Below are 26,948 nucleotides of genomic sequence, written 5' to 3' on the forward strand. Positions count from 1 at the left end.
ATTTTCATGGATTGATCAAAACTTACAATTTCATGGATATTTTATTTCGTGGTTATACCAAAGTCTGCTCACAAGACTAGGGGAAATTTGTGATGCGTTGAACATTTAGATTGGCGGTTTACCTGAACCCAATAAATTCACGAAAATTGGTATCCAACGAAAAAATAAAAATGAATCCACAGTAGATAGTTGTGAAAATTATATAATGGCGATCGACAACAAGGACGCAAATCTTTAATGTAATCAAGCATGTTATGTTAGTATTCTTATAAAATATCGTAGTATGATTACACGTTAATATGATAATTCACATGCATTTAAAGATATCGTATTTTGAGATTCGTTAAAATTAACCAGGATTTTTTGTTTCTTCAAATTCCTTATCCTTTAAACATGTCTTTATGTATCTGCTGTTTTCATTGTTATCCCCTTCATCAACGATGAAACTATGTATTTCAGGATTGTCTATTTTACTTTCACGTCTAGTTTCTCCAATACTCCAATCTGTTTTCTTTCTTGCAATTAAGTAGGTCACGATTTCTACTATTAGAACAATGCATCTCAGAATGAGGCTGAAACCTTAGATGGCATACCGGAAGTTCAAATTGTTGTACAACGCGCATGATCCCTTTACTCCACACCGTGAGCTCCATATTTTGCAACACATATCAATAATTTCTCCAAATATAACAGGCCCTAAGAACCAACCTGAAATAAAAATCAATTTGTTAAAAAAGTTCTATTTACCACAATATCCAAGGAAAACAACGATTTAACTTACAAAAGAAACGTGTAAAATAATAAGTACACTATAACTAATTCCCACAAATCACTATCATTCTTATCTAGAATCTAGACATTAGCCATCAAAGACTTTAAACTATTCTTGAAATCGCCATCGTTTCTGACGTTGAAAACCAACGAGACACGTGATACAGTTCTTATCTCCAATGAAAAAAAAAGAATGATAACTTATAAGCATTTGCCATTGATGTTTGAAACTACAAAGATTATATGACTTTGTATTGTATGATAGTAAAGTAAATTATTATCAACATGTAGGACGTAACATTATTTGAATTTTACTTCTTTCATGCATTTTGAAGTCATTATTTTCTAAGTGTGAACCAAACAAATTATCAGTCTGAAAGGGAAGACATTATGTTGTAAATCTCATTTCGGTAAAAGATTGACAGACATTTTGCATCGCTGTACATTACTTTTAGTTCAGACATTACATTTTGTGTTTAAATGATATACTCCATGATCAATACATTACCCAAAAAATTGTTCCTTTGGCATTTTGTTAACATATATTTTTTATCCTGTTTTGAAGGCATTTCATGTGGCAACAAGTACAATTATATTAACTCAATGTTTAATTTTGGTACACATATACCTTAAAGGGGAAACGAAACATCATGCCAATATAGTCTGACGATTATAGAACAGTGTAAAAAAAAGTAAAATCACAAAAATACTGAACTCCGAGGAAAATTCAATTGGAAAGTCCCTAATCACATGGCAAAATCAAATGACAAAACACATCAAAAACGAATGGACAACAACTGTCATATTCCTGACATGGTGAAGGCATTTTCAAATGTAGAAAATAGTGGATTGAACCTGGTTTATAGCGATAAACCTCTCACTTATACGACAGTTTCATCAAATTCCGTTATATGTGATTCAGCTATTGATTAGAGGTTCAGACACCTTCAGAAAAAATAACGGATATGATCAATAGCATACTCCCGGGCTATGCGTTTTATGAATATTGTAACGAGATGTTATAAATAGAATTTTAACAAATAAATTCATCATAGATATAATGTTTACAACCGATTCCAGTAAGTGTGTAGACAAATGTAAATGGCTAGCTTGGTTGCTGAACCGTGAAGTCATTATTAGGTTAGTACAAATTGAGTACCATAAATTTCCAAAATTTAATGTGAGGTTCAGCTTAATTTCTCCTTTTTGTAGAAACAACCACACTTCTTACCCAATAAAGTTGAAATAAATGCGAACACTGCTATAGCTATTCCTTTCTGCTTTCCCTTAACTGATCTAAAACAAGAAATGTAGTGTATTTAATACTAGTATGTTTTATATATGGCATTTGGCTGTTATCTGCTCTTTAGTGGGGTTGTTGTTTCTTTGACCCATTTCCATTCTCAATTCGATATAGCTTTATGATAACCTACACACACAATTTTAACTTCATTATTACATTTCTTTCATACCCGTATTTGAGAATGTTTAATTGCATTGTGGACGCGGTGCTTTCGCCTATACTGAATTGTTTCTTGTTAATTCTTGTCTACTAAATGTTCAATAATTGGACTTTTATAAATTATCAACTGTATTTTGCATTGAATAAGAAAAATTGACAAGATGATGATTAAGATTCAAATAATAATATGTATAATAGTAATAAATATAATTTTACAAATAATTAACTTACCTCAACATGAACATGAAACTTGGCATAATAACTAATGATTCGACCAAACTAAACACACATGTGACGACAATATATGGAACCAACATTTGACAGTCAGTGGAACATAAACCTGGGGTAGCTGTCGCTGTTGGATCTATACATGTACAGTTCGCAAATCCCTTTAAAAATAAAGTAAAAATTGTTTACGTTGCAACTGCATAGTTTTCTCAGTGAAAATTGGTAAATCGTATGACCATTGGCAACTACAAGTACTTATCGTATAAACAAGTAGGAACTACAACATAACAGACACGAGTACAAGAGTTCTTATCTCCCTCGTGTTTCTCTTTACGTATGTTGCTTGTTTTGCATGACATTGTATAAGTGAACAATTTATATCTTTTTTGTGTTTTTAGTTTTGTTTTAACACTTGAATATAAATTTATTGCACAAAAGCTGTTAACATTGACCTTACCGCTATAGTTTTAACAATTTATATCTTTATGTTTATGATGCATTATATCTTTATGCATGTTAGTTATGAGTACAGATTTGTTGAGCAAAAGACTGTCAAATTGAATACAGTTTTGTCTTCTGTTGTGTTTACACATACATTTCGCCGGATACGGGGAAAGTTATTATCACATACACATGTTTGATTCAGCTTCATTTTTTATTTACCTTTTGAAAGCAAGCAGTTTGCAAGGAATGTATCTCCCTCGTGCAAAGCTATGATCCCTTTCACGGATTTGGCTATACTTTTTGGACCTTTTGGATTATAGCTCTTCATCTTTTATATAAGCTTTGGATTTCAAATATTTTGGCCACGAGCATCACTGAAGAGACATGTATTGTCGAAATGCGCATCTGGTGCAAGAAAATTGGTACTGTTAATTTTATTGCTAATCTAGCAGTTTTTATGTGCAGTCTGTTTCTTTGTATGTTGGTGTTTGAGTATGTCGTAGTACAGTGTATCTGTGGCTGTGGTGTTTGCCTCTTATACGTGATTTCCCTTGGTTATAGTTTAATACCCGGATTTGTATTTCATTAATTGTTTCCGCTGCATTTTTTATGTGCCTGTTCAAATCAAGTAGTTTGTCAATCAGTATATGTTTATTATGTGGTCTAAATCTGTCTGCTATTTATTTTGTATATTCAATACGGTCCGTGTTTTGCTAAAAGCCAAAGAACCAAATGAAACAGCAATTAACAACTCTAGGTCACCATACGGATTTCAGCAATGAGCCAAATCTTTACCGCCTAGTCAGCTATAACAGAAATCGAACTGACAAATGTAAAACAATTCAAATGAGAAAATTAACGGACTTATTTATGTACACCAACTGAACGAAAAAGAAATATATAACACATCAACAAATAAAAACCATTGAATTACAGGCCGGACTTGGAACAGGCACATAACGAATTTAGCGTGGTTAAACGTGTTAGCGGGATTCCAACCCTCTTCTTAACCTTACACAGTACAAGATAAGTGTAGTGCCGTCTATTTTATTATTACTATTATTATTATTATTATTATTATTGATTTGGGTTACCTTCTTGGGAGCCATTTTACGTCTAATTCTTTACTTTAACATGTACCTGTGATTTGGATGTACCAGAACAGCCGGCATGACAAGGTGAAAAGTAATTCTTGTTATCCGAACCGCACACAGGAAAATAACCCTCAGAATTGCAGTTGCAATTACTTATACAGATGTCCGATGCATCGGTGGAATTTCTAAAATTGAAAAGGAGATTTGAACTCTTGAGTATTATTGTATTATGTGTATATTATTATAGTATTAATGTATTGGTCCTGTAACATGCCCGAGGTATTAATAATGGCCAAGAATGTGTAAAAGAGACAGTAATATGACAAAAGAGCAGAAAGCAGTCGAAGACCCCCAATGGGTCTTCAACAAAGCGTGAAAATCCCTCGACCGGAGGCGGGCTTCAGATGGCCCCTAAACAAAGTGTGTACTAGTTCAAACTCCAAAACATAAAACTGAACTTACAATTAAAAACATACAAGATCAACAAAAAACAGAGACTCTTGACTTGTCGTCAAGGTAATCATGCCAAGAGACACACCCAATATGCAGAGGTCAAAAGTCAAAAAGTCATAGTCTGGTCAAGAGTTCCTTTTAAAAAAACACAACGCAGATTTTGAGAAAAGGTAGTCGTGCTACACAAAACTAGCAGATATATCTGTATATCTCAAATAGATATAATAAGATGTCGTATGAGTGCCAATCAGACAATTGCTCATTTAATCCAAAAAAATATACAAGTTGTACATTGAGGGCAAAGGTCAAGCTCACATGAAATGTCTATTGCCACTAGACTCACCAACTTATGACAATACATCTACATGCCACATATTTAGAAGCAAGGTCAATTGAACATTATATTTTGAGGTCAAGGTAATATACACATTGTATCCCGATGACACACCCAACGTGTATGGGTCAAGAGTCAAAAAGTCATATTCTGGTCCATAGTTTCATGTCAAAAATATACACAGCAGTCATACACGAAAGTTCATCATGGTACACGTAACAATGTATTATGTCATGATGCACTACATCTGCCAAATACAGAAAACCTAGGTCAGAGACAGAAACACAAGACATATAACAAAACTCAATGGAACGGTACTTGTATTGCAGGTCACTACAATTGCCTTCAAAATAGAACATAAACTATCGCAACTATGCAAAATTAAAACCGTCTTTCACAAAAGTTTAACAAGATTCTTTGCAACGGTTATCTTACCACTATCAATTGAAAATAAGTGGATATCAAAACTATGTAGCTGATTATCAATCCAACATAATTGTTTATAAACTGGCAAACTTCGGATTTGCAAATCAAAATCAAACATTATCAATCCGTAGTCATGGAAATCAAAACCATAATAGTTGTTCGGGAAATCCGAAACCACGATTCCTACTTAAAAAACATGCGTACACACCGTTGACAACACGTTTATCTACGACAATGTACGATAGCGTATTGCTTTCTTCAAACAAAAAAAAGTAATTATTTATATGTATCATTATAACTATGATAATTTACCCAAAAATATGTTATTATGAATGGGAGTATAATGTCATTGGCTAAATAATTATTTAACTAAAGGTAATCGTCTCAATTTGCTTTCATACATGTATTTCCAGTTTTGTAAGGTTTTCTTAAATTGACAAGATGGTTATGCAACCGAAATAAACATTATTGTTATGAATCAAAAATTAAAATGACATACATCATAAGTGACTTGACATTAAAAAAAAACATTTAAATAATCTAACAGAAACACCAACAAAAAAAATATTTAAGGAATGACTGTAATATTTGTTCTGTCTATGAAGAAATAACATAAAAAATTTGGTGCACATTGAATAATGCGCGTAGCGGGTTATTTAACAGTGTGCACCACATGTTTTATGTTATTTCGAATAGACAGAAAAACTATTACAGTCATTTCTTATAATTTGAGTATCGAGTCGTGCAGTTGTCAATAAATTAAAACGGTAAGCACTAAAAACTAGGGTTTACCATTAATTTCAAACCTAACCATGTGAAAGTTCTATGGTAAACTGATGGAAACACATGATACAGTCATGAAATTTAATATTTGCAATAGTACGACCAGAACAATACAAGACAGAGTTGTTAAGAAAGGAAAATAATAATACATACGAATTTTTAATCACAATGCACTGCCACAAATGAGGAACCATTCAATTTATTTATCTAAAATGTACGCTTGCGTTAAACAATTGAAATTAACACTGTATATTTATAAAGACGATCAGTCTTGTAAAAATAGATAAATAAATAATGTCAAAGTATTATACACATTGCTAGTAGAAATGGGTCCGCTATTTCCTTGTTATTAATGATTGCTTAATCCTTTTCGAAACATGTGATATACGATTATCTAGTGGACAGTATTTATACATTTATTCAGATAAGAGTATAATGAAATTTATGATTTATTCTCGTTTCACCAAATTCTATTTAAGGACAAAAGAGCATTATTAAAAAAAATGTCCTCATCTTTCTACTTTCCTTACATTGGTGGACAATGTCTTGATAGGTTTGTTGAAAGTTTACAACATCTTTGTCTTGACCTATTTTGAGGGAGCAACCATTTAACTTCAAGATGGGTGTAGGGGATGTTTGATTGTCTGAGTCAGAAATTGAAGAAAATATGGATGCAGAATATTTTGTTTTATCTGCTTTACCACCATATTGGTTTTCTTGAAATTGCGCATCAGATTTTTTTTTTTTTTTAAAACATAACCACCCCCTTCCCCCTTGTAATACCATACTCATATAGATCACATCTGAACTTTGATATTTTTAATTATGTTGAAAGATAAATGTATAGGTATTTGTTTACGGCGTCTGGCGTATTTTTTTCATACACAGAAACAAATTAAGAAATTTACCTTCATAGATGATTTACACCCTGCATGGAAAGGTGAAAAGTAGTTGTTTTTAAACAAAAATCAACAGCCAATACTGTGTAAACGAACAGACAATCATCACAATTGACTTGACATTCAAAGAAACATTCAAATGATCTAACAGAAACACCAACACAAAAGATGTTGTAGTTTATATTAAATTCACAAAAACACAAATATAAAGCTGTGTGCAGTTGACATAACATACAGTATATAGTATAGACTTTATCGATGAAATTAAGTAAGACATAAAAACAACATTTCGCAGCTTTGACCTATAACCACCAGGGCAACATAAAGCCTCAAACCTTAATGTATACGACACTTCCGCTAATGCTACCGACATTTGAAACCTATGTACATGTATCAAAAGCTCAGTGGTCAACAGAACAGGCTATAACGTCCGTGATGACATACATTGTCTCTAAACAGCCTTTTAATGTAATTTTACTGATCATAACCTAAAACTTATATTTGAAACACTAATGGTATACTATCCAGAAAACGTGGATAGCCTAGACCACACTTCGCAGAATCTTATTCAAATGTTATCAACGCTATTTAAATTTGTAAAAAGTAAAATCACAAATATACTGAACAAAGAGGAAAATCTAATCGGAAAGTCCATAATCACACGGCAAAATTAAATGACAAAACACATTAAAAACGAATGGACAAGGACTGTCATTTTCCTGACTTGGTACAGGAATTTTCAAATATATAAAATGTTGGATGAACCCTGTTTAAAAGCGATAAACCTTTCACTTGTACGACAGTCTCATCAAATGTAATTAATTTGTTGTCATAACAATTTTTTTACGTCAATCACTGATGGGTCTTATCAAGAAAACAAACCGTGCGTCTGTCGTATAGTTATAAGCCTGGTATATTTGACATTTGTATACACAGTTATTTTAAAATAATTTTTATTGATTCACTGCATATCTTCAATTTTGATCCATATTTTTCGTCAGCTGAATCATCATCAATCAACTTGGAAAACCGATTAAGTTTAAAAAAAAAAAAATCGGGAGATTCTTCCTTTATTTTAACCTTTGTCCGTCTGTACGTCGGTACGTATTTATGGGAAAATTATTTTTAAATCTACTTCCCAAAAAACGTGGAACAGAGAAAATGAAAGGTATACCATCCATGAAGGAATTACACACGTTTTGGGATGTCAGAAATAGGGGATAAAGACATTGGGATGTGACGATAGAAGGAATTACACACGTTTTGGGATGTCAGAAATTGGGGATAAAGACATTGGGATGTGACAATAGACGGAATTACACACGTTTTGGGATGTCAGAAATAGGGGATAGAGACATTGGGATGTAACGATAGAAGGAATTACACACGTTTTGGGATGTCAGAAATAGGGAATAAAGACATTGGGATGTGATGATAGAAGGAATTACACACGTTTTGGGATGTCAGAAATAGGGGATAAAGACATTGGGATGTGACGATAGAAGGAATTACACACGTTTTGGGATGTCAGAAATAGGGGATAAAGACATTGGGATGTGATGATAGAAGGAATTACACACGTTTTGGGATGTCAGAAATAGGGGATAAAGTCATTGGGATGTGACGATAGAAGGAATTACACACGTTTTGGGATGTCAGAAATAGGGGATAAAGACATTGGGATGTGATGATAGAAGGAATTACACACGTTTTGGGATGTCAGAAATAGCATGAATAGGGGATAAAGACATTGGGATGTGACGATAGAAGGAATTACACACGTTTTGGGATGTCAGAAATAGGGGATAAAGACATTGGGATGTGACGATAGAAGGAATTACACACGTTTTGGGATGTCAGAAATAGGGGATAAAGACATTGGGATGTGATGATAGAAGGAATTACACACGTTTTGGGATGTCAGAAATAGGGGATAAAGTCATTGGGATGTGACGATAGAAGGAATTACACACGTTTTGGGATGTCAGAAATAGGGGATAAAGACATTGGGATGTGACGATAGAAGGAATTACACACGTTTGGGATGTCAGAAATAGGGGGTAAAGACATTTGGATGTGACGATAGGAAATAAATAACTTGCGAGTGACCTCAAAGGTCAGTCTAACTATTAAGTCGAAAATAAACTGAAAAAGGACACAACAAAAGATGACAAGAAAAAGTATGAAAGTAGGGCAAAATTATGAAATATCGAAATTTTGGAAATTAGTAGTACCGTGTTATCCAACAACAAAAATGTTGGGGTAAACATGAACTATAGCTAGCATACGAGAAAATTGTATGATACATGTTTCTTCTGACGTTTTCTTTTTCAATAATAATTATTAAGTTAATGCAACACTAATTGTTATTCATACAGTAAAATATTCTATCAATGATAATATCATGGGAATTGGTAATATATCTAGAACCAATTCCGTTAACATTTTGGATATAGTTTCTAAAACTGTTCGTAAAAAACGTTCTCACGGTCGTAGAACAAATCGCAATCAAAGAAAATTTCGGGCCAATCATACCAATATTTCGGACCTAATTTCTATTTCAAAAAACAACGGCAGACATTATCTGTTAACAAAACTCTGTTCGTTACCGGTTAATAAGTTAAATAAAATTTTGGAGGATTGCAACACAATTTCATATAGCAGTCCTAAGTATGAAATTGTTCAAATTATTATGGCATATTGTTATTCTAAATTATTTCCCAAAATTGATCGCCCTGAAGATCATAAAAAAACATTTTATTAAAATTAAGTATGTCAATAAAGGCTTTGATTTTGTAAATATTGCCGGTATATTTAACGACCATTCTGTTAAAGAACAAATTCCTGGATATTTTGACAATACTGAGCTACCTCTTATTTGTTATATTTACAAGAAATCTACCCGGAAATTTGTGTTTAATTATAGTCAATTGTGTAAAGATGTTAATATCAGTGAAAATACACCTACTTCATGTAATTGCAGTAATTCCGAATATATTTATGGACCCATTTCCCATGTTATAACAGGAGATCTTAACATCGTTCAAGACCGAGAGTTAAAATCATTCCTCAGTAAAGGACCTAAATATCGTCCCCCGTCAATTATTAATTGGAATGAGTGTCGTAATATCATCCACGACTCACTCCATACTTACTGTATGAAATGGATAAAACGGGAAAAAGCTGACAAAAAATCTTTGGACTCTTTTTTTAATTCAGTAATGAAGATAGTTGATATACGTATTCAACATTTTAAAGAACATTTTACTATAAACAATAACCACAATAAACCTATTTCTCGTATCAAACATAAACTAAAAGAACTAGCCAAGGAATTTGTTTTTGTCCCGGCAGATAAAGCTGCTAATAATATTATTATTGTTTGACGTAAATTTTACATTGAGGTTCTGAAGAAGGAAATCACCAATTCACCAACATTCCAACTGACTCCATTTTCAGAAAACGAAATCTGTAACAAACATAAACTTTTAGGCACCGCTTTACAAGCAGAGCCAAATACAATGAAAGTCCCAACTATGTATTGGCTTCCGAAGCTACACAAAACCCCTTACAAATATAGATTTATTTCGTCTTCAAGCCATTGTTCAACTACTAAATTGTCTATTCTTCTTACCAGCACACTTGGTACAATTAAAAACCTGATAATAAATTGTTCAAATAAGGCCTTCGAAAATAGTGGTATAAATTACTTTTGGAGTGTCAAGAACTCGTTGGAAGTACTTGATAAATTGCATGCTTATATTGGTGATTTTGAATCTGTTCAAAGTTTTGATTTTTCTACCCTGTATACCACATTGCCTCACATTCTCATTTAGAAAAAAATTACACACCTAATTAAATGGGCATTCAAAAAATCAGAATGTGAATATATATGTTCAAACTCTTTTAGGTCATTTTTTAGTAGCAATAAACAAAAAAACTATGTTAATTGGACATGCTTTGATACTATATATGCCCTTGAATTTTTACTAGATAACATTTTTGTTCGCTTTGGGGATTCCGTATATCGTCAGATTATCGGAATTCCAATGGGGACTAACTGTGCACCACTTATTGCGGACCTGTTTTTGTATTGTTATGAGTTACAATTTATGACAAAAATAAGCAAAGACCCATCGAAACAACATCTGATAAACAAATTTAATAATACTTTTAGATATTTGGATGATATTTTGGCTCTCAATAATGACGACTTCAGTATGTATATTAATGAAATTTATCCTGTTGAACTTACTTTAAATAAAGCTAATACTAACAATGACCACTGCCCTTTTCTTGATCTTGATATCTATATCACTAATGGAAAGCTGAATACTAAAATTTATGATAAAAGGGATGATTTTTCATTTCCTATCGTTAATTATCCGTTTTTAGATGGTGACGTTCCCTTGTCACCATCTTACGGTGTTTACATATCTCAACTTGTACGATTCACTCGTGTATGTAACAATGTTTTAGATTTTAACGAGAGAAATTTATGTATTACTGAAAAATTATTACACCAGGGTTTTCGATATCACAAACTAGTCAAAACATTTACTAAATTTTATCATCGGTATAAAGACATCATTCGTAAATATAGCTCAACATGCAGACTTCTAATACGTTCAGGTATTTCACATCCAATTTTTTATGGTAATATTCTTTATAAAGCACAAAGGTGTCAGTATTCACCTCAGAAACTTACAAAACCTTTGAATAGACTTATTAAGAAGGGATATAATTACGATACTGTTGTCAAGTCATTAAAGATTGCATATTTTGGCGTTAATATTGAGTCACTGATAAGGTCTTTGCATCGGAACTAAACACATTTATTCTTAAAACAGTTGTTGGCATGACACGGGTTATGTTCTTCTCATATATGTTATGATGGTATGATACTAAACCCCTAACGGGAAGGATTGTGCCTGATGTTCATATGATGAAATCATAATCTTTCAGTCAGTTTAATTGAAGTCTGGAGCTGGCATGTCAGTTAACTGCTAGTAGTCTGTTGTTATTTATGTATTATTGTCATTTTGTTTATTTTCTTTGGTTATATCTTCTGACATCAGACTCGGATTTCTCTTGAACTGAATTTTAATGTGCGTATTGTTATGCGTTTACTTTACTACATTGGTTAGAGGTATAGGGGGAGGGTTGAGATCTCACAAACATGTTTAACCCCGCCGCATTTTTGCGCCTGTCCCAAGTCAGGAGCCTCTGGCCTTTGTTAGTCTTGTTTTATTTTAATTTTAGTTTCTTGTGTACAATTTGGAAGTTAGTATGGCGTTCATTATCACTGGACTAGTATATATTTGTTTAGGGGCCAGCTGAAGGACGACTCCGGGTGCGGGAATTTCTCGCTACATTGAAGACCTGTTGGTGACCCTCTGCTGTTGTTTTTTATTTGGTCGGGTTGTTGTCTCTTTGACACATTCCCTATTTCCATTCTCAATTTTATATCAAACAATCTTCACAAAGGGGGCCGAAATATATCAGAGTGACACCAAAACTAGGGGTGATCTTAGGTGCTCCAGAAGGATAAGCAGATCCTGCTCCACAAATCAGCAACCCGGTCCATGAAAGGTAAATATAATTTCATTATTTAAACCAAAATATTTAAACTACTCTCAAACATTATACATGCAATATGAACGCACATATATAATAAGTTTGAATCACAACATATGCTGAAATATTTACTACTTTTTAAATTCTGTCTGACCTTATTTTCAAATCGTCTTCCTAAACATTGATTAATCATAACTCAATGTTTCTTTTAAATGAACTTATATAATAAACGAGATAATTTAAGAAAAAAAAAGCCAAAACATTGAACAGTCCCGATAAAAGGTCTAACATTCATGCGGGAATAAGACGCGTTTTGAGATGTCAGAAAAAAAAATTATATCACAAAAATACTGAACTCTGAGGAAAATTAAAAACGGAAAGTCCATAGTCAAATGGCAAAATCAAAACCTCAAACACATCAACATGATCAAATAAATAAAAACTTGATAACGACAGTTTTCAATTATTTAAAATTTAATTAATATTCGTTATTAATTATGACACTACTAAACCGAAACTATTGAAATTTGTTACCAATTTTCTAAGCAGTGGTATTAAGCTCGCTAAACTCATCAACAAATAAAGCCAGGTAACTTTGATAAGTAAGTCATGCATGTAATTAGGAGGAGCATCAAGACAAACTTCTTATTAGACTTGCTCCAGTTTTTCGTTATGTTGGTTTGCATATTATTTGAATTGAATAGATTTTCGAGTTTTGAACATCGTTCTTTGTTATACTTTCTATTGGATCTTACCTATTCACAACGTTGTTAGACAGAAGACGATTTAATGTCTAAGCTTTTTGGTAAAAAATCAATTTGGTATTCCAGTTTTTGTTGCCTTTACACCATATGTGTATAGCATGTGACACAACATAACAAAATTAAAAAAACCAATATCAACAAGATTACTTATATTCATGATAAGAGTTTCTGTGGTCAGTTATATACTATGATGTTTTGAAAAAAGATCCAATCTTATTTATGTTGCTTGTGTCTACAATCCGATTCACTAATTACGAATGTGACCTACCGAAATTGACTAGTTACCGGGTTTGTAATAACATGAACAACACGACTTGTGCCACATGTGGAGCAGTATCGGTTTACCCTTCTGGAGCATCTGATTTGACCCTTAGTTTTTGGTAGGGTTCGTGTTGCTTAGTCTTTAGTTTTCTAGATTGTTACTAGCGTACTTTTATTTGTCTGTTTGTCTTTGTTTTTTTGTTAGCCATGGCGTTGTCAGTGTATTTTCGATCTACGAGTTTGACTGTCTTTCTGATATCTTTTGCCCTTTATTTATCTACCCGAATTGGTGATATTGGGTTAAGTATGTGTAATTTTGTCTTGAAACTATTGAAAACTGAAAATTGTATATATCTGATTTTTTTTTATTTTGGTCGTTGTCTTGCTACATTGTGGTAAACACAAAATCTCCTTAAGTGATACTGTGAATTTTTTTTTTCGTGGGTACCAATTTTCGTGGATTGATCAAAACTTACAATTTCATGGATATTTAATTTCGTGGTTATACCAAAGTCTGCTCACAAGACTAGGGAAAATTTGTGATGCGTTGAACATTTAGATTTGCGGAATACCTGAACTCAATAAATTCACAAAAATTGGTATCCAACGAAAAAACAAAAATGAATCCACAGTAGATAGTTGTGAAAATTATATAATGGCGACCGACAACAAGGACGCAGATCTTTAATGTAATCAAGCATGTTATGTTAGTATTCTTATAAAATATCGTAGTATGATTACACGTTAATATGATAATTCACATGCATTTAAAGATATTGTATTTTGAGATTCGTTAAAATTAACCAGGATTTTTTGTTTGTTCAAATTCCTTATCCTTTAAACATGTCTTTATGTATCTGTTGTTTTCATTGTTATCCCCTTCATCAACGATGAAAGTATGTATTTCAGGATTGTCTATTTTACTTTCACGTCTAGTTTCTCCAATACTCCAATCTGTTTTCTTTCTTGCAATTAAGTAGGTCACGATTTCTACTATTAGAACAATGCATCTCAGAATGAGACTGAAACCATAGATGGCATTCCGGAAGTTCAAATTGTTGTACAACGCGCATGATCCCTTTACTCCACACCGAGAGCTCCATATTTTGCAACACATATCAATAATTTCTCCAAAAATAACAGGCCCTAAGAACCAACCTGAAATATAAATCAATTTGTTAAAAAAGTTCTATTTACCACAATATCCAAGTAAAACAACGATTTAACTTACAAAAGAAACGTGTAAAATAATAAATACACTATAACCAATTCACACAAATCACTATCATTCTTATTGATTGAATCTAGACATTAGCCATCGAAGACTTTTTCTTTAGTTTTAGTAGAGTAAATTATTATCAACATGTAGGACGTAACATTATTTTAATTTTACTTCTTTTATACATTTTGAAGTCATTATTTTCTAAGTGTGAACCAAAAAGATTATCAGTCTGAAAGGGAAGACATTATGTTGTAAATCTCATTTCGGTAAAAGATTGACAGACACTTTGCATCGCTGTACATTAGTTTTAGTTCAGACATTACATTTTGTGTTTAAATGATATTCTCCATGATCACTACATTACCCAAAAGATTGTTCCTTTGGCATTTTGTTAACATATATTTTTTTATCCTGTTTTGAAGGCATTTCATGTGTCAACAAGAACAATTATATTAACTCAATGTTTAATTTGGTACACATATACCTTAAAGGGGAAACGAAACATCATGCCAATATAGTCTGACGATTATCTAACAGTGTAAAAAAGGTAAAATCACAAAAATACTGAACTCCGAGGAAAATTCAATTGGAAAGTCCCTAATCACATGGCAAAATCAAATGACAAAACACATAAAAAACGAATGGACAACAACTGTCATATTCCTGACATGGTGTAGGCATTTTCAAATGTAGAAAATAGTGGATTGAACCTGGTTTATAGCGATAAACCTCTCACTTATGACAGTTTCATCAAATTCCGTTATATGTGATTCAGCTATTGATTAGAGGTTCAGACACATTCAGAAAAAATAACGGATATGATCAATAGCATACTCCCGGGATATGCGTTTTATGAATATTGTAACGAGATGTTATAAATAGAATTTTAACAAATAAATTCATCATAGATATAATGTTTACAACCGATTCCAGTGAGTGTGTAGACAAATGTAATTGGTTAGCTTGGTTGCTAACTGAACCTTGAAGTCATTATTAGGTTAGGTACACTAACCTAGTTTAAGAGTAGACTTATTAGACATATAACATCTACAATGTATCTGTCTGTAGGACTTGGCAACCCCAAAGGAGGCTAGTATACCTTAATACCTAAATAAAGGTAACAGTTGTATACTACTGTTCGAAATTCATAAATCGATTGAGAAAAAAAAACAAATCCGGGCTACAAACTAAAACTCAGGGAAACGCATCAAATATAAGGGGAGAACTACGACACAACAAAAAAACAACATTATCATGTAACACACACAGACACGAACTATACTATAACAATGGCCGTTTTCCTGACTTGGTACAGGACATTTTAGAAAAAAAGTGGGTTGAACCAGGATTTGTGTCATGCCAAACCTCCTGCTTTTAACATTTAATATAAAAAAACATGGAAAAGTTGTGAAATTCATGATATAGTTCCAACATTGTCGTTCTGACTATACAGAATGGGGGAGTTCTTGGTACAGGATAAATTTCCAAAATATAATGTGAGGTTCAGCTTAATTTCTCTTTTTTTGTAGAAACAACCGCATTTCTTACCCAATAAAGTTGAAACAAATGCGAACACTGCTATAGCTATTCCTTTCTGTTTTTCCTTAACTGATCTAAAACAAGAAATGTAGTGTATTTAATACTAGTATGTTTTATATATGGCGCTTGGCTGTTATCTGCTCTTTAGTGGGGTTGTTGTCTCTTTGACCCATTTCCATTCTCAATTCGATATAGCTTTATGATAACCTACATACACAATTTTAACTTCATTATTACATTTCTTTCATACCCGTACTTGAGAATGTTTAATTGCATTGCAGACGCGGTGCTTTCGCCTGAACTGAATTGTTTTTTTAATTCTTGTCTATTAAATGTTCAATAATTGGATTTTTATAAATTATCAACTGTATTTTGCATTGAATAAGAAAAATTGACACGATGATGATTAAGATTCAAATAATAATATGTATAATAGTAATAATTATAATTTTACAAATAATTAACTTACCTCAACATGAACATGAAACTTGGCATAATAACTAATGATTCGACCAAACTAAACACACAGGTGACGACAAGATATGGAACCAACATTTGACAGTCCGTGGAACATAAACCTGGGGTAGCTGTCGCTGTTGGATCTATACATGTACAGTTCGTAAATCCCTTTAAAAATAAAGTAAAAATTATTTGCGTTGATTATTTACGTTGCAACTGCGTAATTTGCGCAGTAAAAAATGGTAAATCGTATGACCATTGGCAACAACAAGTACTTATCGTATAAACAAGTAGGAACTACAACATAACAAACACGAGTACAATAATTCTTATCTCCCTCGTGATTCTCTTAACGTATGTTGCTTGTTTTGCATGACATTGTATAAGTGAACAATTGATATCTTTTTGTTTGCTTTTTTTTTGTTTTAACACTTGAATTGTTTTTGTTGAGCAAATGACTGTCAAATTGAATACAGTTTTGTCTTCTGTTGTGTTTTTCACATATACATTTTGCCGGATATGCTGAAAGTGTTATCACATAAACATGTTTGATTCAGCTTCATTTTTTATTTACCTTTTGAAAGCAAGCAGTTTGCAAGGAATGTATCTCCCTCATGCAAAGCTCTGATTCCTTTCACGGATTTGGCTATACTTTTTGGACCTTTTGGATTATAGCTCTTTATCTTTTATATAAGCTTTGGATTTCAAATATTTTGGCCACGAGCATCACTGAAGAGACATATATTGTCGAAATGCGCATCTGGTGCAAGAAGAAAGAAAATTGGTACCGTTAATTTTATTGCTAATATAGCAGGTTTTATCTGCAGTCTGTTTCTATGATATTGGTGTTTGAGTATGTCGTAGTACAGTGTATCTGTGGCTGTGGTGTTTGCCTCTTATACTTGATATATTTCCCTTGGTTATAGTTTAATACCCGGACTTGTATTTCATTAATAAAATCTTTGTTTCCGCTGCATTTTGTATGTACCTGTTCAAATCAGGTAGTTTTTCAATCAGTATATGTTTATTGTGTGGTCTAAATCTGTCTGCTATTCATTTTGTATATAATACGGTCCGTGTTTTGCAAATAGCAAAAAAAAACAAAATGACACAGCAATTAACAACTCTAGGTCACCGTACGGATTTCAGCAATGAGCCAAACCTATGCCGCCTAGTCAGCTATAAAAGAAATCGAAATGACAAATGTAAAACAATTCAAATGAGAAAATTAACGGACTTATTATTGTACACCAACTGAACGAAAACGAAATATATAACACATCAACAAATAAAAACCACTGAATTAGAGGCTGGACTTGGAACAGGCATATAACGAATTTAGCGTGGTTAAACGTGTTAGCGGGATTCCAACCCTCTCCTTAACCTTACACAGTACAAGATAAGAACGAACTAAAAAAATCAGTTGAAAAATGTTTAACTTATCAGATGGATACAAATAGAAAAATATTACACAGAGTGGACGTGGCCGGGTAATTCATTTGGTTTATCTTGTTGTGAAAAATGTTTGGTCACGCCTCTTGAGCATTTTGTTTTCCTAGCATACAGTTACTCTAGTTAATGTTGGTCATAGTGCCGTCTATTTTATTATTATTATTATTATTATTATTATTATTATTATTATTATTATTATTATTATTATTATTATTATTACTATTATTATTATTATTATTATTGATTTGGGTTACCTCCTTGGGAGCCATTTTTAAGTCTAATTATTTACTAAAACTTGTACCTGTGATTTGGATGTACCAGAACAGCCGGCATGACAAGGTGAAAAGTAATTCTTGTTATCCGAACCGCACACAGGAAAATAAGCCTCAGAATTGCAGTTGCAATTACTTGTACAGATGTCCGATGTATTGGTCAAATTTCTAAAATTGAAAAAGAGATATGAACTCTTGAGTATTATTGTATCATGTGTATATTTTAGGTGTTTAATGGTTTTTATCAACATTACCTGTGTTTCATGATGTCTTACTCCCGACATTTTCACCAAAATATGCTTGTTATTCCCTTTTTTACTGTTTCCCGGATAAGAAAAGATAAATCCATAAATGTCGAGTTGTTTCGGAATAATCGGCTTAAAAATGTGTTATCGATCGATCGATCAGATAGTGACGTAAAAGCAGAACAATGTGACGTACAACTTTAAATTCGGGAAAGTGCACTAATTTTAAATTCATCTATTGAGAAATCGTACTATATGCTTAACGTTTATAGCAGTTTACATTTCGTTTGTGGTTTCCTGTTGTGCTGGTGTGCTGTAGTTAATTCATGAGAGCTGTCCGTTATTATTCTGTTTAACATCCGGATTTGTATTAGCTTAATCGAATCATACTTTTAAACAGCGGTATACAACTGTTGCCATTAACCTATCTGTATATATTTTCAATGCAACTTATAAAATCTTAACCTACATTGTAAAAGCCTGTGCCTGTATGCACAAGCTACTTTAATTAAAAGTTTTTCCGAACGGAAGGATTTTGCTACATGTCCAACGATAAATTAGTAATACCCGTGGATATCTGTTTCGGAATTTCAAATATGACGTAATTTTTGTGCCTTTCCACCACTTCGTATGAGACGTCATTTTTTTTCACTTTTGCGTTGAGGCCTTGACAAAGTAGGGTGTGTCTAATTTTTGTGTTGGTCTTCGTAATGTATCCGGGTTTTGTTTTTTTTTGTAATTAGTTAATCTTCAGTTTTATCATGTATATCTTTTATATTCATTTGATAAAAATTACTGTTTGAAGTAGCATAAATTGTTCTAAATAATAAGGATGTTCTTATCCCAAGCAGAAAACCCTAGCCGTATTTTGCACAACCTTTTTGAACTGTGGATCCTCAGTGCTGTACAACTTTGTACTTTTTTTTACTTTCGAACTTTTATATCTGGGCGTCACTGGTGAGTTTTGTGTGAATGAGGCGCGTTTCTTGCGTATTGAATTTTAAACATGATGCCTTTTGTTAGCTATTGTTCATGTGTTTCTTTGTCTACTATGTTTTCCTATTTATTTGTATTGTATTCCTGTAATATCATGTTGCCATTTTAATGTTATATTTAACATTGCCATTGAATTGCGAGGTTTGACATGCCACAAAACCAGGTTAAACCCACCATTTTGTTCTTCAAAACTGTTCTGTACCAAGTCAGGAATATGGCCATTGTTATATTATAGTTCCTTTCTGTGTGTGCAACATTTTAACGCTGTGTTTCCGTTGTGTCGTTTTTTTTTTTCAATTATATTTGAGTGTGAATTCACATTACTTCAAGACGTGTCACGGTGCTCTTCTATTTCTAATTCAAGTATTTGGTTTTGATGTTATCTTTTTTATTCTCATCGGATTTTGTCTAATGCTTAATCCGTTTCTGTGTGTGTTACATTTTTATGTTGTGTCGTTGTTCTCGTCTTATATTTAAGGCGTTTCCCTCAGTTTTAGTTTGTTACCCTGATGTTTTTTTTTTTTGTTCATAGATTTACGAGTTTTGAACAGCGGTATACTACTGTTCCCTTTATTTAACTAAAGCTGTTATAGGTATACGGGCCCTGGCTTATACATTATTTAGAGATGTGCTTGTATTTTAAAGTCAATTTTGCAAAACAAATCTATTGTTTGTTTGCTTTATTTAGTTCTGTTTATGTTCTTCGCTTTCGTTATTTAAGTTATGTTTAGCCAGTAAGTAAGATAATTGTGATAATGATGTAAGGCAAAACAGATCCCAAAAGTCTTAGAACTCATATGGCCGAAATTATATTTGGAACTTTTCTTTATTTCGGTTCAAGTGCGAATATCTAAAAACTTTAATCAGATATTATTCTGACTCATTTCCTTTGAAGTTGTCAATGGTCATATCTATGGAGAATACTTCATTAAATAAACTTTTACAAAGAATAATAGAGTGAATATAAGTTCAAAATAAATGCAACCAAACCTGTCGTATCCAATTATTTTGGGAGTTGGACAACCCAGGAACATGAGTATAAAGTAGTGGACAATGGTGAATAATGACAGAATAACGATCAGTCTTCCACATCCTAGCGGTGAAAGTTTCTTTTTGGACGTTAGATATCCACCGACGAATGTTCCGAATGATACTGCAATAATACGGGTTACACCTGAAATAAACAACAACTTCAAAGTGATTCTTAATAACTTCACTAACAAAAAGCTGAGATCTGTGTTGTTAATGATATCTATAGAACAAAACATTTTAAAAATTTTGAAAACAACACGTTTAATAATTTCAATGAGTCAGAAGCGCTTTTCTGGATTTACTTTGATCAGGAACGCTCAAAGCCAAACATTTGAAATCCGAGGTTGTATAAGTACCGAAACCGTTGAAGAGCTATATGACAAATATACCAAAAACTGATTCATCACTTATGTTCAGCCTTCATCGAAATGTTTTTGTTTTGGGTTGATGTTTTTTTGTTGTATAGTATTATACTTTTCATTAACCGTACTCTTTATTTGTTAAAATGATCAAACATCTCAGAAAAGTCTCAGAGGTCGAAAACAGATTCTTATATGCATTCCGATATATATAGTAAATAGTTTATTGAAAAGCTTCAAAATACACATGTAATGGATAAACAGTTTTTAATTTGGAGTATCGATTTCCATTTTAACTAATCTCTCATCCGATTGGATGTATTCTATTTATGCTAATACCTTCTTGTATGGTATACTAGCTCAAAATTACTTTCAAATGGTAGAGACAATTTGCATACAGCCGTTCGCAATAGTCCTATAGTGAATTTGTAGATGATAAAACTGTTGATAAGGAAAATATTTGATATAAGTTATTTGTTATTGTTAAGTATGGATAATAAAGATACCTATAACTAAATTGGACTTCCAAGCCGGCAATGTGAATTGAGTTTCAATGTATTTTGGTCCAAATGCAACACTCCCGCTTACTATAATAAGGATCATACACCTACTAACAATGATCAGTACATACAATTTGTTACGAAGCAGTCCGAATAGATCTTTAAAAAATCCTGAAATTAAAAATGCCTCAATGCATTAAGCTGTGATATAAAATATTTGTGATATTTTGTATTAAGGATGTTCTTAGGTGAAATTTAGAAAATCAGGAATTGCAATTTGATACTCTAAGTCAGAAGAACAATAGTAAGGATCAGCTTATTACTATGATATTTTATAGAGCTCGACATGTTTGAGTGCTGGAGGTGGTTGATTCGAACCTCGGTCTGGTAACAACAAAGACTTCAAAAAGGGTATTTAATAAGCTACGGTAAGCAAGCGGCATTTATTGTGAGAGCAAAGACTGACCGCTTCATATTCAGAATTGTGTCCGTGTAAGGTTGCATGCTTTTCTTCAAGGTGTTATTGTATTAATCCACCTTTAAACAATATGGCTCATCATGTCGCTCTAGTACAATACAGGTCATATTACATAAAAATTGAGAATGGAAATGGGGAATTTGTCAAAGAGACAACAACCCGACCATAGAAAAAACAACAACAGAAGGTCACCATGTAACATTAACATGTTGTTGTTTTGAATATACAAACAATTTTGCCGTTGGACGATTACCAGCCTTCAATAATCTGTATGTAATTTGTTAAGGCATATATTTGTGCTATATTGAACACTTGTAAGATTCATTTGTGATAACAATTGTTTTCTTTGAGATTTAATTTTATAATTCACCATTGTACCTCTAGTTCCTTCTATCATTCTCATTTTTCCTTTCTTCTTCAGTCTTTTCGTGTTAACCGGGGTTTGTTTCACATGAAATCTTTTTGGAAAACACATGACCGGAAGTGCAGTTAATAAACTTCCAATTCCGAATGTTAGGAATCCAACCCACCATGCGCCAATCCATCTTGGGTCACGTGGCGAAATATCAACATCTGCAATAAAATGTGCAAAAACTCATATTTTTAAAGATATTACATGTTACATAGTGTTAATAGTAACTTATAAATGACACTTTAACTGTTAACTTGCAAAAAAATCATTCAGGGATGAGCGTTCGTGACTACGATAAATAGATATTTTGAGTCGGGAACGACAAATATGCTTAACCTTCAAGAATGCGTGAATCTAAACCACACTGGAATACGTCGGTAATAACAATTTCCCTAAACACATTTTCAGCTATAAACAACTAACTTTGTAGAAGGAACTGTGTACAAGAACACTTTCATTTATTGGAATGTTAAACATTGCTTTTGAATATCGATTTAAATGTGTCATGCATTATCAAGGTACCGTTTATCATTTGTTTGTGAGAGTCTGGTGAGGGGCAGGTATAAAAAAACGCGTATCATAACAAATTGCATCTTCATATCTTTTTTTGCTCAAACTTCGATGTAGATTGTATAGCTCTTGTTATGTTAAAGTCTTCTTTAAAAAAAACATACCTTCTAAGGTGACATAAATTTTACTGAATAGACCACCAAATCCAAATCCAAGTACCGGTCCAAATATAGCTACGGCCATTACACTACCTGTTGAAATAAATTGTATTCACCAGAAGTTCCAAAAAAAAAATATTACACTTTACATATACACATGGCGATATTTTTTACTTTTAAGTCGAATTCGATAATTTGTCGTGTCTGCATTAAGACGATACACCATTTTTTTCTTGTTTCATTGGACTGAAGAAGAATTTAATGTTATCCCCTAGCTTGACACCCAGGCTTAAAACACAATTTTCTGCACAAGAAAATGCGTGTACCAAGTCGGGAATGTGACAGTTGTTATCCGTTCGTGTGATGTGTTTGATCTTTTTATTTTGCCATTTGATTAGGTACTTTTCGTTTTAAATTTGCCTCGGTGTTATTATTCATAGGATCACATATATATATATATATACAATATTAAATCAATGTCAGAAAAAATATAAACTTAATTGAGTAATGCTGAGAAACTCGGGAATGAAGAGGTATTACCGAACTCTTCCTCAGTTTTGTGCCGAATACAAAAAGGTTTGTATTTTAATTACAATTGACCTAAAATTGTTTTTATACTGCGATTTATAACTATACTGCGACTTATAATTAAACGTTCATTGTCTTATAATTAAACATGAATTATAGGCTCCAGTCGAAAGTCAGGAGCCTGTAATTCAGTGGTTGTTGTTTGTTTATGTGTTGAATATTTTTTTTTCATTCATTTTTTTTTATATAAATAAGACCGTTAGTTTTCTCGTTTGAATTGTTTTACATTGTCTTATCGGGGCCTTTTATAGCTGACTATGCGGTATGGGCTTTGCTCATTGTTGAAGGCCGTACGGTGACCTATAGTTGTTAATGTCTGTGTCATTTTGGTCTCTTGTGGACAGTTGTCTCATTGGCAATCATACCACATCTTCGTTTTATATAGCTATTTAAATTGATACACATATTTTAGATTTATTGTCATCCCGTAACGAACCCGAAATTGGGAAATAAGTGATCCCAGATGATATTGACATCACACAAATTAAAGCTGTGTTACTATCTTTAGGAATTAAACACAATTAAATGCAAAATAAATTATTTAGAATTACTCACCGATGTAAACAGCTGTTTGTGTTTTCTTAACATTATTGTCGATATATGTAGTAATAAAAGCATTTCTTGGAGACTTGCCAATCCCTTGAACTATCATTCCAATTGCAATAAGTGTCATTGCTACAGGAGTGAATTCGTTAGCAACGCCTAAAAAGGTATTGGAATCTGATTGTGAACTGCAGCTCATATTGGAATTTAATTGGTCAAAAGTTGATGACGCTTTACACAGTTGTCCTGATGACATTATCTTTCCGAAGAAATCTCCACTCCGACTGACATTCTTAGTTTTGGACAAAATCGCTTTTGAATACATTGGTGAAACAAAGTATGGTATTGCACAAATTATTCCGGCTGCACCGAATAATAATGTTGAAAAGGAAAGAACCCGAGGGGCATGCAATATATCTGCAAAATAGCTGACAAACAGAGTCACAGCCAAGTAACCAATATCATTACAACTCATTAATAGACCACTTTGGGTACTTGTGAATCCAAACTGTTTTTCTATCGTTGTGATCTGTGATGCTATATAAACGGATAGCGTCGATGTCATCAGAGCTGATATTGAGTAAAGCACAGTAAATATTTTTAAAGTCGCACAACATTGTAAACAATTCGGGTTAAAGGTGCCAATGCCACACTGTATCTCTAGATCTGTACTCATGACTACATCGAAGCTATATTACCTATGGTGTGGAATATTGATTCTGAAACATGACAATTACAATTCAGTTTCAAAACTTTTAATGAATGTTATGAATATTACAGACATTTGAAATAGAAAAAATAAACACGATATCAATAATACTTCGATATCCTTTTTTTTATTTCGTCGTATATAACAGTCAATATTAAAACTAACCACTGATTCAAACGTTTTGCCTAATACAGATGAGGTAATCTATTCCTGAGGTAAAAGTTAGTATTTTAAAAACTTTTGTAAACAATTAATTTATGATTATAACCATATCATCAATAATTCATGTCAACACAGAAGTGTTGACTATAGGGATGGTGAAACCTCCCGGAAATAAAAACTTCAAAACAGTGGCTTCGAAAAAGTCTATCATCCGATAAAATATTACACCCTTACTTAAACAGTAAGAAACATGTTTATCCCCGCCCATTTCTTTATGCGTCTGTCAGGGACATGTAGTTAAGTGGTCGTCGTTGGTTAATGTCTGTCATTTTTTTTTGTAATTTTTTTTTTCTCAATTGATTTATTCAATACTTTTTTAAATCCTTTTATTGCAGATTATACGGTATGTGTTTTTCTCATTGTTGGAGGCTGCACGATTACTTATAATTGCTTACATCCATTTCATCTGAACCCTGATAACTATTTATTTCATTGACAATAATACCACATCATGATAGTCTTTATGTATGTACGATGCAAAATTTTAAATAATCATGTATACGCATAAAATCATTAAAGGTAACCCAATAACAAGGCCTGATATCGAATATTTTTAAATATCAAAGTCCCTTTAAATTGTGTCACGTCATGTGATGGATATCTTATTACTGTGGGGTTCGTGTTACTTATTCTTTAATTGTCTATGTTGTGTCATGTGAACTATTGTTTGTTTGTTTGTCTTTTTTTTATTTTTAGCCTTGGCGTTGTCAGTTTATTTTCGATTTATGAGTTTTAATGTCCCGCTGGTATCTTTCGTCCCTTTTTTATTAATATTTATTTTTCTATGTTGTGTCATGTGTACTATTATTTGTCTGTTTGTCATTTTTTATTTTTTTTTATCTATGAGTTTGACTGGCCCTTTTGTATTTTTCACCCATCTTTTGGCAGTAGTTCACTTTTACCATCAGCTTTGTTTCTTTGTTCATATAAACCATTTAACAAGGACAACGTGCATGTGTTTGTGGATAGTTTGTTGCCGTTACTTTATGTATCGTTTATTGTATCGTCATACAAATATGTAGGGCAACGTTAAAATGTGAAAAAAAGAACGTCTCGGCTCTCAAAGGGTTTTATGGTTGCTGATATTCACTCCGTGTGGTGAAGTGTATCGTTGTTTCTACGCTAATCATGCACCACATATCATATTTTCATTAATTAAAGCCTTTGCAAATATTATGCTTTTCATATATGAAATATACGTTTAAAAGACTTAAATGCATATAAATTTGCCTCTCGAACATGTAGAAAAATAAAATAAAAGTTCTAACTAAACGCAGTATACATATCTACGTACATAATACTCATATACTATAAACAGTTCACATATTTCAACTGACTGACCTTGATGGTTTTCTGATGACCTTATCAAAAATGTTAAATCCAAATCATACTATGGTTTCAACAGACAGAACGAGAAGTGTTAAATAAGATGAGACGAGTACGTTTGTACTCTGACGAAAATAATAACTTTACCAAATCATAAACAATGATAGAACATATATCGCAAGGCTTGAAATTAATTCTAAACTTAACAGTGTTTTATATGATAATATATACATGTACATGATTAGTGAATTAATACTTTTATTATATAATAATTGACAAATAAAATCATTAAAGACTTTGGATTTCATTTGTGCACGTGCATTTAAATTTTTGAAGAAAAAAAAATTATTAGTTTCAGCAGCATAGCATTCCGGATTTATATTGTTGTTCTGACTTAATCACACACATTAAAGTCATTATACTATGATGA

General features: G+C 32.5%; 1 protein-coding gene across 4 annotated transcripts; it reads right to left on the minus strand.

The window, feature by feature from the left end:
• Positions 1-220: 220 nt before the first annotated feature.
• Positions 221-24,546, minus strand: LOC143055037 (solute carrier organic anion transporter family member 3A1-like). 4 transcript variants are annotated; one of them, XM_076228176.1, is made up of 9 exons: positions 24,274-24,546; positions 23,137-23,223; positions 22,429-22,623; positions 21,579-21,743; positions 20,672-20,855; positions 4,046-4,184; positions 2,465-2,622; positions 2,003-2,067; positions 221-708 (listed from the first exon to the last, which is right to left on the minus strand). In XM_076228176.1, the coding sequence occupies exons 1-9, from the start codon at positions 24,515-24,517 to the stop codon at positions 581-583; spliced, it is 1,365 nt and encodes a 454-aa protein (XP_076084291.1). In that variant the 5' UTR covers positions 24,518-24,546; the 3' UTR covers positions 221-580. The 4 variants fall into 4 exon arrangements, with proteins under 4 accessions (XP_076084291.1, XP_076084290.1, XP_076084287.1 ...); XM_076228175.1 differs by lacking the exons at positions 2,465-2,622; positions 4,046-4,184 and adding exons at positions 16,727-16,884; positions 18,470-18,608; XM_076228172.1 differs by lacking the exons at positions 221-708; positions 2,003-2,067; positions 2,465-2,622; positions 4,046-4,184 and adding exons at positions 14,165-14,654; positions 16,267-16,331; positions 16,727-16,884; positions 18,470-18,608.
• Between the last annotated feature and the right edge of the window lie 2,402 nt (positions 24,547-26,948).

Source organism: Mytilus galloprovincialis, chromosome 12 (assembly GCF_965363235.1).
Source record: "Mytilus galloprovincialis chromosome 12, xbMytGall1.hap1.1, whole genome shotgun sequence".
In the NCBI taxonomy this organism is placed as follows: domain Eukaryota; kingdom Metazoa; phylum Mollusca; class Bivalvia; order Mytilida; family Mytilidae; genus Mytilus; species Mytilus galloprovincialis.

Excerpts from the sequence above, each read along its gene's own strand:
- LOC143055037 (XM_076228172.1), bottom strand. The coding sequence starts at position 24,517 with ATGTCATCAGGACAACTGTGTAAAGCGTCATCAACTTTTGACCAATTA. Across the intron at positions 22,624-23,136 it reads AATTTATGTCACCTTAGAAG|ATGTTGATATTTCGCCACGT; the intron begins GTATGTTTTTTT and ends ATTTTATTGCAG. Across the intron at positions 18,609-20,671 it reads AAAATAATTGGATACGACAG|AAATTTGACCAATACATCGG; the intron begins GTTTGGTTGCAT and ends TTTCAATTTTAG.